The sequence below is a fragment of the Notothenia rossii genome (assembly GCF_949606895.1).
Source record: "Notothenia rossii genome assembly, chromosome: 6".
NCBI classification, from domain to species: Eukaryota; Metazoa; Chordata; class Actinopteri; order Perciformes; family Nototheniidae; genus Notothenia; species Notothenia rossii.
The window spans coordinates 79,448,785-79,462,215 of record NC_136909.1 but is presented as its reverse complement, the minus strand read 5'-3'; the positions used below and the strand labels follow the sequence as shown (position 1 = coordinate 79,462,215).

Sequence of the window (13,431 nt, the reverse complement as noted above, 5' to 3'; positions counted from 1 at the left end):
CTTAGGTTGAATTAACAAAAGGAAACGACTACAGCGTCACATCTAACTCAAGTGTCCAGAGTTTGTGTAGCGGTGTGAGCATTTGCATTTTGTGGAAACCTGCAGCACACAAATGACTGAATACAGAACACGTACGAAAGAAACATTATTTAATGTGAAATTCCTCCCCAATTACTTTTAATCAAATACTACATGTCCCCAATGTCAGGTTCACTTATTACTGTAAAGCTACTCTCATCAATATGTTATTAACATTGGAGTTATTGTTATGGAGTTGCTCATAATGGCAATCCCATGGAGAATTTTCTGCCGACTCTACATTTCCCAGCAGGCAGCTGTTTCAGCTCATAGTTTAAATGTACCTTTTAGGTCAAATGTCTCCACTCCCTGGCGTTGTTTGTTGTCAAGGAAAAAAATCTATATTACATGTTATCCAAATGTTAGGTAAGACAATGTAAGAGACAAACCGTTGAACATTGCCTAGCATTTAAAAGCTCAAGAGCCAGATGTGTAGATGGGTAGAGACCGGAGACCAAAACAGTGCTAAATGGACATTAATATTAGATTAAGATACGTCAAGGGGTCACAAAGACATGACTTTGTGACCTTTGCTTACACATTTGTAATCCTGATTTTATAAAAAGGTAAGGATATACAATTCAACCTGTGCTGTTTCCAACAAGGAATAGAAGCAATTAAGATTAAGATATTGTCATAAAAATGTCATTTATGGAAAGTATTTTGGCGAGGTACCACTTGACAAAAGCTCCTTCAAACATTCAACCTTCGGGGACCCAATCAAAGCACCTCGATTTTCACTGAGAGAGAATATTCAGTGCACAGATGTTCGTCCTCTATAATATGCTAGCAGAGAGCAGCGGCTGATTGTAAAACATTATAGAGGAAGGAGATGGGAAAAGGAGGAGCTGCTCGGATGTGATTGCATTCACACAGATTTATAATAATTAGTAGCATCATTATAAGGCACCTTGGAAGCAAGAACATTTTGCAGAGAGAAAAGTTGTCTCGGACTTAGTAGAAATGTTGAAACTTTCCCCTATTTGACTAATAAAACACATTGCCATCCTTTACATAAACATAGTATCCAAAACAAAACAAAATATGGCACAAGGGAAGAGGGAAGAGGATTTTTGATTAAATGCTGTTGTCGCCTTGTTGCATTTAATTTAAAGTGCTACATGCTGCCTTTCCCCTTCTGTATTCGAGATCATACCCTCCTGTGTGTGTACTTGTCATAAAGATGGATGATGTTCCTGTTTTATTGATTCACCTCAACGATGTTGTGTGTATTCAGACAAAGTGAAAAGTAAGAAATTGGCATTAAGCCAGGCACTTTTTCCTGTTAGCTATAACATTTTCATTACACATGGGGGTGTATAGACAGGCAGATGAAGTACAGAGAAGTGAATAATGTTGTGAGTCTATTTTTTTACCCATTTACTTTGTGAACAACATCGTAAAGGGCTTTATAAAGAAAGAACAATGGGGCCGTCAGTCTTTGCCCATTAAAGCATAGAAAATATTCCAAAGAAAAGCTATTGTCCATAATAAAACTCCCATCATCAATTTTCATCCATTGTAAGCAAAAGGCCATCTGGACCCTTGGGTGTGTGATTATGTTTTTTAATCACATCTCAGCTTGCAAGATTAAAATGCATAAAAACATCATGACAGACTGTTAATTAACATTAAGGAGCAATAAGGCATCATGAAGGGGAGTATAAATGTAAATAAAGACACAGTTGTAAGAAGCAGCTTTCAGGTGTGTCGTTGCCAACTTTGAGGTTGAGAGAATCAGACTGGCTGTTTCCTTCTCTTAAAATTAAGATAAGCTTAGATAAACTCAATTAAAATGAGCTTAACTACTTTAAGATAATGGTCTCCTCGCTCTGGGTTCATATTACATATATAGGCACAAGATTTGTTTTCATCTTCTCGTCTAACTTTCAGAAAAAAAGCAGTTTATCCGCTCCCAAAAATCCATTTCACATTTACGATGTTGTGATGGATACTTCACTTCTACAAAACCAAACAAAACAAAAATAATTGCAATTCCCAATCTGTCGTATAACACAATGCCAGGCTGGAAGAGTGAAGTGAAACTAAATCTCAATTCATTTTAGGAAAGTAAGTGATATGGAAACATAGAAGCTGTCATGTTTCTTGTCAACGTGAGATAACCTTTCATTGAATTACACGTGTAATATACAAACACAAGTCGGTTTTATATTATAGTCAAAGCTTCTGTAACACTGTCATCGACACAAAGTGAGCAGATGCACAAACACACTTGACAGCTCTGTCAAACAGACTGATAGCGGAAAATCTTCAAAGACATGCCTGGGCTTCCAGCCATTACACACTAACCGCCAAGAATCTGGTCATCCATTTATTTATTTTATTTGACCAGTGGCGTCAAGCTGAGATGATCACTCCTTTTTTCAAATTAACCAGAGATGGAAAAAGGGCCCTAAGCCAACCAGCTACTGCACTCTGTAATTCAAAGTCAACTGGATTTGCTTTGTAGTCTTGAAGACATTTCTTAAAGGTGGGGTTGGTAAGCTTGAGAAACCGGCTCAAGATACACTTTTTGTTATATTCCATGGAATGCTCTTAACATCCCGATAGCAATGAATATCTTAAGTGCTTTGACAAAAAATCCATTAAAAAATCTCATCTGTGGAAGCTATAGTACTGTAAAAAGCACGACCAATCATCTGAGCCGGCCCGGCTAAAGTAACTGGATGGCGTACCTGCCTGTCAGCCTTCCATCTGTGCACAAACTTATCTCGTGCCCTCATTGGTCATGTGCGCGTTCGTGTGTGTTGGAGGAGGGGCTCTGTAAGGAAGTGGCAGATTTTTTCCGGCTGTGTATTTTTAAATTCTAGCACACTCGAGCTGGTTTCTCCAAAATGACCTACCCCATCTTTAATCATGAAAAAGGGTAAAACTTTAACTTTACATACATGACCAGTTGGGTATATCGTTTTTTTAAAAAGCCCTGACCTGGATGACAACAAAATCTTCATTAACATAGCACTGTGTTTCTGGTCGAGGGCCATATTATCAAGAAGTCACATCCTCACAGTGTTAAGCTTCTGTGATTGTGCTTGTGTAAGCGCAGATCGGTTTGACTGCTCATCCAGCTGGCAGGGCATTTGGAGCCCTGGATTCACTCAAGAGACCCAAACAGACAGACACAGAGAGGAACTGAGAGCACACTGTCTCTGGAGAGGTGCACTTTTCATAAAGTGGGAGCAGGAAGCGGCTCAAAAGGTGACAGGCTGTGACAGCACGAAAGAGCAGCACAGTCTTTTCTTAGATATTAACCACCAGACAGTGTTTCCCCTCTTTCTAAAAGTACAATAAAGTACAGCCTGTAATGACACTGACTTATCTTGGTTAACAGAGAGATGTGATACTACTTTATCTGGAGCCCTCAAATAAAAATGATAACCTTAGTTTCTCTAATACTATTACTATCTGACAATAACATCAACTCATATACAAGCTTACAAATGCATTTAGTGTTTGCAAGAGTTAAAGACCATTATGACACAAATATGAAAGTCAGCAACTCTTTTTATATAATCACTTGCGGTTAACTACGGAGCCCCCTAGTTAACTCAACATCAGCAGAAAACAAAAGCCCAGAACCCGCCCCTGATTCCCCCCGTAAACCCCCCTTTGGCCTTATTACATACAACACAGGTGTTTGAAAAACTGCATAGTCAATATAAATAATACCAATTGCATGTTAAAAAAAAAAAAAAACTATGCACACACAAATTCATATTAAGCATTTTCTATTTTGGACCAATGTCATTTTAGTAACAAAGTCCATTGAAACAAAAGTACAATGACCAACCTGTATGGTTCTATCTGTTGCTCATATAACTCGTATGTAAACTTTTAAAATGCTACAGCTAAATAGGATAAATAGGGGGGTATAGACAAGTTGAACTAATGTGACTTAAATTACATGAACTTTTTTTAGCCTGTATTAGTGGAACACTCTTCCAAATTGACTGTGTCCATTGTTGTTTTGGTTGGGGATGAGGAAGCCAATTTCCAACATAACTACACCAACACAATTGGTAATGGAGTTTAATGAAAATAATAGCTCTACATTATGTGAAATTTGAAATATATAACATTTAAATTGATGAGCTTAAAGAGGTGCTATTAGGCATACGCTAAGCTAACCTGCTGCTAGCTGTAGCATAATTGAGGCAAGGAGCCAAAGGAAGGTAGACAGGATCAGTAGTGATTTAGTGAAGGAGCTAAACTTACAGTCACTAAGCAGGGAAGGGTCGAGGGAGGAAAACAAATCCAAAGGGGCAGGATTGGAATACAAAGTCCAATAGGTCAGGTAGAGGATCACAACCAGCACTTTCAGTTTTTTACATAAATGTATATGTGCAGCACATGGTCATTTTGAAAAACTGGCAGTGAAAAGGGTAGAGGTTGGTTTAAGTACTGCAGGGCTAATGAGGAAAGGAAGTGCAGGTGGGGAAATGGGCAGGGAAGCTCAGGTTAGGGTAATGAAGTGGAAGTGGAAGGGTCTGGTATCTAGAAAAAAGGCATCTGGTGAAAGGGTACAAATAATACTGAAGAGGCCTGAGAAAATGGAATATGTCTTTAGAGATGGAAAGATCATATTTGCCATTCAGATATGAGAGTAGTGTCCATCTTCTAATATAACTATTCAAGAGAAAACAAATAAGTAATACATTATTGATTTGTGCTACAGACAAGACATGCATAAATCCACTCATCCATTTAAATTGTCAAGCTGCCACTGACAATTTGAACAGGAACATCCTCACTATATTATGCTGAGTGTGTATTCTCTTTTTATTTGTGGTACTGTTAATGATTGAATACATTGAACAGTCAGAGGAGAAACAGAGGCAACAGAGAGAGCACAGACGCAGACTGCGGCAGTAAACAAAGAATAAGGACGAGCATACCTTTATGAACTCTGCTTCAACTCATTACACAGCGAGAGGAAGAAGTGTGCGAGTGTGTGAGGGAGAGCATACAGTCGGAAATGAACTGCATTCCCAGCATTATGCCCCAAGCACACACAAACACACTCACACATATAGACACACACAAAATGTCTCCTCAGCAGTGACTTACACAGCATGACAGCACTTTGCCTGAAATTGCTTTTTCTGCACCGCGGGTCGTTTGCGCTGGGGACGCTGCGTAGGCTACAGGTTTTATGTTTTCGCTTAATTTTAGTGAATATTTTTTAAGGAACTTTTTATTTTTGTAATTATGTTTTTTTGCCAGACACATTTAAAAAAGAAATTCAGCCTGAAATATTGTACCACAGTCCCTCAGTGATCTGGAGTAGCCTACCTGCTATAGCCACTGAGCTCTACAGCAGCTTGTACTGCTCAGATTGATTTGAAACTGTTACCAGACCATGGCCAGAAGCTAAGCCAACGCTTTAGGCCACTGAGGTGGTGCTTTGTTTACGTGATTGATCCACACTTTTATGGAGGACGGAACATGACATAAGTATACATAAATTAATAAATACGGAAATAAATAGATGTATGAATAAATACAGGAATAAATACAGAAATTAATAAATAAATAAATACAGAAAAGCTAAGGCTGCAGTTTTGCCGGGCAGCTTAGGTAAGTGATTGTGTGGTATGTGTGTGCTTGTATGTTTGTGTGTGTGTGTGTTTTATCTTCTATATCCTCTGCATTCTCCAGATCCCTGCTGGGAGACATGTTGAATAGAATGATGCCACTGTAAGATGATAACCATTACATTTATTTTTTCATGTGTGTGGAGGAGACGGTGTAGTCAGGATCTGCAGCATTGTGAAAATTCCTCATAAGTAAAATCTCAACAGTCTTTATCCAAAGATTCACATAACAGTAGGTGGTATAGTGTCCACATAATACAGAATGAAAATAACACATAACTGGGAGCTTAAAACGTCTCTGGTATTTAAGTAAAGTACAAAATTAATGTAATACATACATCCAATACATGTACACTGTAGCATTTGATTACAGCTACACTTTGAAAATCTGCACTTTTTCTTGTCCCTTCATAGAAGTAGTTCTGTTTACATTTACTGTCAGTCGAGCTGCTTTTTATAAAACAAACCTCTTCCTGTGTGACTAACAGTGCAAAAAGAGAGCCTGTGAAGAAGGCCATTGTTCTCCTATTGGCTGACACCAAAAATCTGAAATCTGCGGATGTTTTGGACAGATGAAAGGTTTTCTAAATCAAGAGATGATTGTAGTTGTGCTTGAAATATCTTACCATGGCATCACATCAGCTATGTTTGGACCACTATCCACAGGATTAGCGCTTGAGAAAGGGATTTACTTTAAACTGATGCTTAAATTCACTGCCGGCTCAAGAACAAACATAATGTGGCTGCTACACTCACTGAAAACACACACACACACACACACACACACACACACACACACACACACACACACACACAACACACACACACACACACACACACACACACACACACACACACACACACACACACACACACACACACACACACACAGATATTAAGATGCCTGCGTTAGTGACACCTCTTCAATGGTATTCTTTAGAAATTCAATGTTTAACAGTGCAACAAATAAGGTTACATTATCTGTAAACAATCACGATAAGATTGTTTACACTTCATCCATTTGTGGGATGTATAATTATCTGCACCCAAGTGTCCTTCTCTTGTCACAAGTCTCAGTATCTGTGACACATTTATCACCTTCACGCCACAAACATCATCAACAGTTCATTAATGTTTCATGAACTGCTTTCACAACACAGGGTGAGGCAAGATTTAAAAAGAAAATTGTTTTATAATCCCATGTGCAAATGTGTTTCTCCATGCAAACATGTGTGAGTGAGTACAACTGAGCACTGTCACTATTTGGGCAATTAGTTGTTGTCAGGTTTCCAAGCAGATCCGGGGACCATCTGCTTCTCCTTGCAGGATGAGCAGAACACAGGACAACATGGTTTTTTCTCAGAGGGCCAGTTGCTCAACTCAAATGTGATTAAACTGCAGATGTATACAGCAAAGATGGGAAACTGGGGATAGAGAGAGGGATGACAAGTCCCTAGCAGAGTCTTTTCAATATACACTCAACATCCTGAGTGTCCAAATAATACAGAGAATAGTGATCTGCATACAACGGAATCGGTGGTTGTATATTTTCTGGTGATTTGTTGCCACATGCATAAATTGTAATTGTGTGTGTGAAAGTATTTCTTCCAAACCTGATCTGGAAGCAAAATGCCTAATGTCACCAGCAGTGACACAAAGAAAAGGTATTTTGAGCAACATCGTGTTTGATTCCAGTCATAGAAACGGTCTCACTGTCTGTATATACTCATGCTTATTACATTTCCTTTGCACCAGTTTTGGCTGCTCTGAATCAATGTTTGATCTTTGTTCAGTCCTGAATCAATCGATGTTACAGTGCAATGACAGAAGCCTCACCTGCGTCCTCTCATCCTCTTTTTCATTCCCTTTCCTTGTCTGTCGCTGATCTTCTTAACACAAATCTGTATGCATGACTAGAATCTGGCTGCACTTCAAATGCCATGCAGCGAAACTCATCCTGTCCCCCGGCTTGTGGCGATCTTGTGCTCTGCTTGTCCTCCTGACATCAACATCTGCAGCGCTCTGAGCCCTCACAAGGCAAATTAGAGCAGGATGCGTGATGTAGACTTCTATTTCCCTCCGAGCAGCATGGTTTCTTGTTCTCTGGCAAAGAGGAAGAGCTCATAAGAACATAATTGGGCCGCTGACACTTTACTCAGGCTGCACTGTGAAGACACTCATTTTGCTTCTCTATAGGCACACTCAAGATTTTTTCTTGGGTGTGCTTCCAAAGCCACAGGGGGCCCCATGACCTCTGGCAGCCTCTGCATCGTGGTCACAGACCGTCAGCTCACTGCAAACATTCCTTCTGCTTTGCTTCAGTATGCGGTGAAGAAACAAGACTATCTGCTCTAAAACTAAAGGATCGTTTTCCATCTCACTTGTATGAGTAGAATATGCCAAAAACAGGTAGCAAATGGCAGACTTAGAAGAGGTTTGGCAGAGAGGAGGACTCTGTTTCTGCCTCTGATCTGAGGATATAAACATCCACTCTCTCTGGTCTGGCCTTCACTTCTGTGTGTGTGTGTGTGTGTGTGTGTGTGTGTGTGTGTGTGTGTGTGTGTGTGTGTGTGTGTGTGTGTGTGTGTGTGTGTGTGTGTGTGTGTGTGTGTGTGTGTGTGTGTGTGTGTGTGTGTGTGTGTGTGTGTGTGTGTGTGTGTGTGTGTGTGTGTGTGTGTGTGTGTCTGTGTGTGTGTGTGTGTGTGTGTGTGTGTGTGTGTGTGTGTGTGTGTGTGCAAGACAGTAACAGTGCCTGTATTTGTGCAGTGTGGCACTCTGCCATCCACCTTGCGCAGCCTTTTCTAGATGGACCCTGGGAAGCATTTTTAAAACATTCAGGCAAGCAATCTCCCTAAATCACGTTATTTATGCCTCTCTTGTTTGTGCTACCCACTCAAGGCTATCTTTGCTATATGATTTGAATTTCCTGGCATATACTGCTGTAAGGAATGGTAAACAGCGAAAATGCCTTTTGAAAGCTCCGACAAGAGCACAAATTGTTTGTATATAAAAGCTTTACAAATATCTGAGGGGGATTTTGATGTTTGTAGTCATTGCTCTCTCAAACTGACTAAATGTTTAAGCACTTAAGCAGTGTGCAGTGAGGCAGCAATATGGGGAGGAATGTATTACTCACATGTATGTTTGAAGCTTACCCTGATGGTCTTCTTATCCTAGTTGAACCTAGTGATAATAACAACTCCAAATTATGTTTTTTATCTTAATTTCTTATTGCTCTATCCAACAGTCAGTTGTCTTGCTCTGCTTGGAGTATAATCTCTTTATTTTGTTTTATTTGTCTTGTTTTTTATTTATTTTTTATCTATTTTTCATTCGTTTGTATTTCTCAAATCTGTATTGTCTGATGTTTTGTCCAATTGTGGTTACATTGTCTTGTTGATGACATCCTTGAAAAAGAAAGGGTTCACCTCAAGTAGTTATTCCTCACATAAATGCACTTTTAAAAGGTCACTTCAACCAAATTAGAAAAAAGACGTGTACGGCTAGTTGGATCTAGCCATGCAGATAGATTAGCTTTCATATTTGAAGATGTATTTCACTGAGTTTGACAGTATTTCAATTCAAGGAACAAGCTACCAGCCTATATGCTTCTTCTTTTTGAACAGAGATTCAAACAGAGCCTTGGTAATTTTAACCAGTCATTGTAAGACATACTACATCCTGTAATTGTAGGTGTATTGATCCATTGCTGAGCTGCTCCGGTGTCAGGTAACAGTCATCACTACTGCACACTTTGAATTGTACCTCTTCAGTATCTCATTATGCTACATGATGCACACACACCTTATACTACATGCGAACGCAGCTGTTGTTAGACAAACACTGGAAATATGAGAAGCATGCATTGCTTGGTTCTCCTGCAGGTAGACCTTCATCTTTTGTTGCATTTCATCCAGTATTTAAGGTCTGGCAGATGAGTGACATATTTGATTGAACCTCCATTTACCCTGTGAGTGTTCGCTGAGTATGCTTCTGTTAAGTGCCTGCAGCTTTTTGAGGTTCGTAGGCAGTTTATTTTCTTTCCTTCTCCTACGTTTCTCCACTCAGTTCTGTGGATGTTAAAAAGGAGCCTTACAGTGCTCCCTTCAGCCTCCATGCTGTAATCGACCCTAAGAACATTTTAGTGGCTGCATATAAGAATTAGACAATATATTCCTGCCAGCAAACAGAAACACTATTCCCAGCTCTGACATCAGCTCAGAGTGAAACCTCTAATATCTCTGCCAGTGTCTCTTTGGTCCACCCCATTGACTGGCTGCTAGATTCATTTAAACCCCACCTATGGAGCATGAATGTGTGTAGCTACAATAAACACAATAAAAGAACCAGAGCGTTGTGTTTGTGTAGCTCTCCAAGGTCGATGGTTTATGATATGATATTTGTCTCTGAGGATAATGAGTTTGTCTCGTTGACCGTGCTAATGATCTGCTGTGTTCAAGGATAATTAGTTTTGCTCTATGGCAGGTTTCATAGGGATCAGGATACATTTGCTATTGTCTCACAAATAGTTGTAACTGGGTCAAACATGTTGTACATGTTGCAAGCACGAGTAAGGCGGAATGTGATAGACCTGCAAAGCTTACTTTGTGTCCAGGATGGATACAAATGTACAAAACAAACAGAAATAATCAATACATAACAGCATGATATGATAATACACTCTTTGCCTTTTTAAATTGGAACATGTGGATGTGTTGTGAACGAAACAATTTCAAAGCTTACATTTTGCACTATTGACTACTAGCATAGTTTAGGCCTCATAATGACCACAGTATCAGGGAGTGATGAATACAATCCAAATGAATCTATGTCATAGCATTACACCCCGACAGCATTCCACAAACCAAATGCTCTGACTAGAGAAAACTAAATCTGTTATATGTGGCTTTTGCAGAAATATAGTTCGTTGGTCTGTATAATATAAACGTACCTGCCCATCTGCCTGCGCACCCGTTGTGCATTACCAGAGCCACAAGCTGCTAGCTTAACCGCTGTCAGTACTGGCAATAGCCATGTTCATTGTTTACGTTTATTATGACAATTTCAGAGCGGCTTTAGATGGATGCCTGGACAGAGGGGCTGTCAGCTAGCTATCATTTTATTGAAAAAAAAGTTTCAACACTGGGCTGTGTTTTTTTAGTTGGATACTAGTTTTTAAAATCTTGCTGGTTTCTCCAATGTTACCTACCCAAGCTTTAATGATGTCACCATTGATTGCTTAGTTTTCTTATATGCTTTCTTCTCCCCCTCTCTCTCTCGTTGCTCTCTTCTTTTTTCTCCCCTCTTTTCTTTCTTCTCATTTCTGCCCTGTTCTTTATATGAAAGCCTAACCTTGCAAGGTCATACGTAGTCCTCAAATGTTTGTGTTAAATTCCCCTGTATATCATGTTATGACCTGCTGAGCTGTGCATTAAATCAGAAGTTGTGTCAGCCGGAGCAGGGGCCTAATGGGAGCCAAGGTTGGGGCACTTGGGCCTTGTTTCCACAGTAGTGATGAAGAGTAGGAAACTCATTTTTCAAATCAATGTTGCTCTCTTTCCCTCTCTCTTGCAGTCTCAGCAGAAGTGCATTGTGATCTTTGCTTTGGTCTGCTGCTTCGCCGTGCTGGTGGCACTGATGTTCTCAGCGGTGGACTTTTGGGGTGACGATGAAGACGGGATCACAGAGGAGAACTGTAGCAGGAACTGCAGGTGAGTGCTGCAGAACAAAGGTCGTTCTGCAACATAGGGTTGGCCAAAAATAAGATTGTAGCTTTGTCCATTTATGCTACACAAGTAAAACATGACTAAACAAAACAGAAGAAAGACAGGAATAGAGGGGCTCTGTAAAGATGTATGTGGGCAAAATACTATTTTCCAATTGTTCTCAATGGTTCTGGCTTTGTTCAAAACACTACACATGGTTGTGCTTGTGGGAGTGTGCCTACTTCGTGTCGTATCAACATTTAATGAGTTAAAGCTTTTCTTTCAAAATTGAATGAGGTTAAACTTTTTTTTTCCAGATGAACCAGCATTTCTTTTGTTTTCTTGAGAAACTCAGCATTGACACCCCTCCCTGTGCTTTCCCCCCCTTCAATACACCCAGTTAAGTTACGTCAAACCTTAACCAAGTAATACATTAAAATCTGTATTATATTTTTTGCTAAATCAAAATTATTTAAAAATATTTCCTTCCAAGTTGACTGAATGTAGGATAAACTTGGTGCAAAGCAGAAAAGCAAAGGACAAAGAGCTTTTCAAGTTATGGTCGACATTATTTGGGACTGTTTGTTGGTGTCCGTAGCATTTATGAATTAAACCCATATTTCATTCCCCATTTTGCCTTGGCCTTGCTCTCTGTGCATTTCTGTACTTTACCTGTTCACTTACTCCAACATCTTCCATTGCTAGAAACAATGATTGTTTTTTAGCTCCAGTTTCAAACCATAAATCAAGTCCAGTCTGTGACACTATGCAATCCAGCAGCTCTAAGCCACTGTCACTAGAAAGGAAGACTGCAATGTAGAGGCTGCAAACACCATTGCAGCAGTGCTTGCATTCATTTAGAGCAGGTGTGTCAAACTCATTTTCATCTCGGGCCACATTAGCATTATGGTTGCACTCAAAGGGCCGGTTGTAACTTTAAGACTATTTCAAAATACATTTATAAATGTTTAATATATATAAAATACTGTACTATATTACAATAACTTCATAATTAACTACTTCTGAAAGCAGAAGTCTAGGGCAAAAAATGCAAGTGTCCTCAGTGAGAATGTCACAAAATGATTTAAAAAGAAAAGCCAAATTCTGGCAAAAAAGTCAAAAGTCAAAAATTTATTTTTGAAAGATGTCAGATTCTGAGAAAAATCTCATATTTGAGATGCATTGTGGGACATGTAGTTTATGAGCAACGTGCTTCTGTAAATCTGCATGTAAGCGTATAATAAACATACTATATTCTTTGCAAGCTCTTGTGGGGCCACAGGAAATGAAGTCACGGGCCGGATTTGGCCCCCGGGCCTTGAGTTTGACACTCGTCTCAAAGTAAAAAATGGAACATGTCAAGTAGCCCCAATTCATAAAAAAATGTGCTTCCCCTAATCCTATTGTAGCCTCCCCCCTACCTGAAATGATTACCAGGCTCTTCTGATAGTTTCTTTAGCAAGATTCAAATGGATCCCCAGACAGAAATCCACTGCAGCTTGTTCTGGTGGCTGATCAGCAGTCATTTTCTCTGATACAGCAATCCTTGCTCTCCACTTCCTACTGGTTCCCCCCCATTAGACTTGTATCATCCAATTTACCATTCAGCTTTGAATTACTTCCCCCTCTCTGTCTCTTTCTTAATGTCCGTGTCCATCTACTCTCTTCCTCCTTTTCCCCAAATCAGCCATTTAATAACCTTTCAGGGAACTCTATCGGAATCCCTCTCTCTTCCACTTACAGCTGAAAGTGTAATGCAAACTTGTAAAGCTACATTTGGACTCCTCTCCTGTTACGAAGGCCTCCTAAAGCTCAGGGGTTGAATGGGAGATGAATATGAGGCCGAGGAAGGGAGGAAGGGTGAGCCAGATGGAGGGAGAAGAAAAAGAGAAAATATTTTTGGGTTGGAATGAGTGTGAAATGAACAGATTCATCAGCTTTTATGGGCAGTTCAATACTCAAACTCATTACAGAAATGTGTAGTGACATTCTTTCCCAATTTGCACTCTTTTTTATATCCAATTGCCTTAATT

The 13,431-nt window shown here is 39.7% G+C and overlaps 1 protein-coding gene across 2 annotated transcripts in view; it reads left to right on the top strand.

Annotated features, from left to right (window-relative positions):
• The window catches only part of LOC307042301 (inactive phospholipase D5), a 53,225-nt gene that overhangs the window by 24,492 nt on the left and 15,302 nt on the right, over positions 1-13,431 (top strand). For both annotated transcript variants that reach the window (XM_079686123.1, XM_079686124.1), the window contains exon 2: positions 11,268-11,404. In XM_079686123.1, coding sequence (XP_079542249.1) covers positions 11,268-11,404 — 137 coding nt within the window. The remainder of the gene's footprint in view (positions 1-11,267; positions 11,405-13,431) is intronic.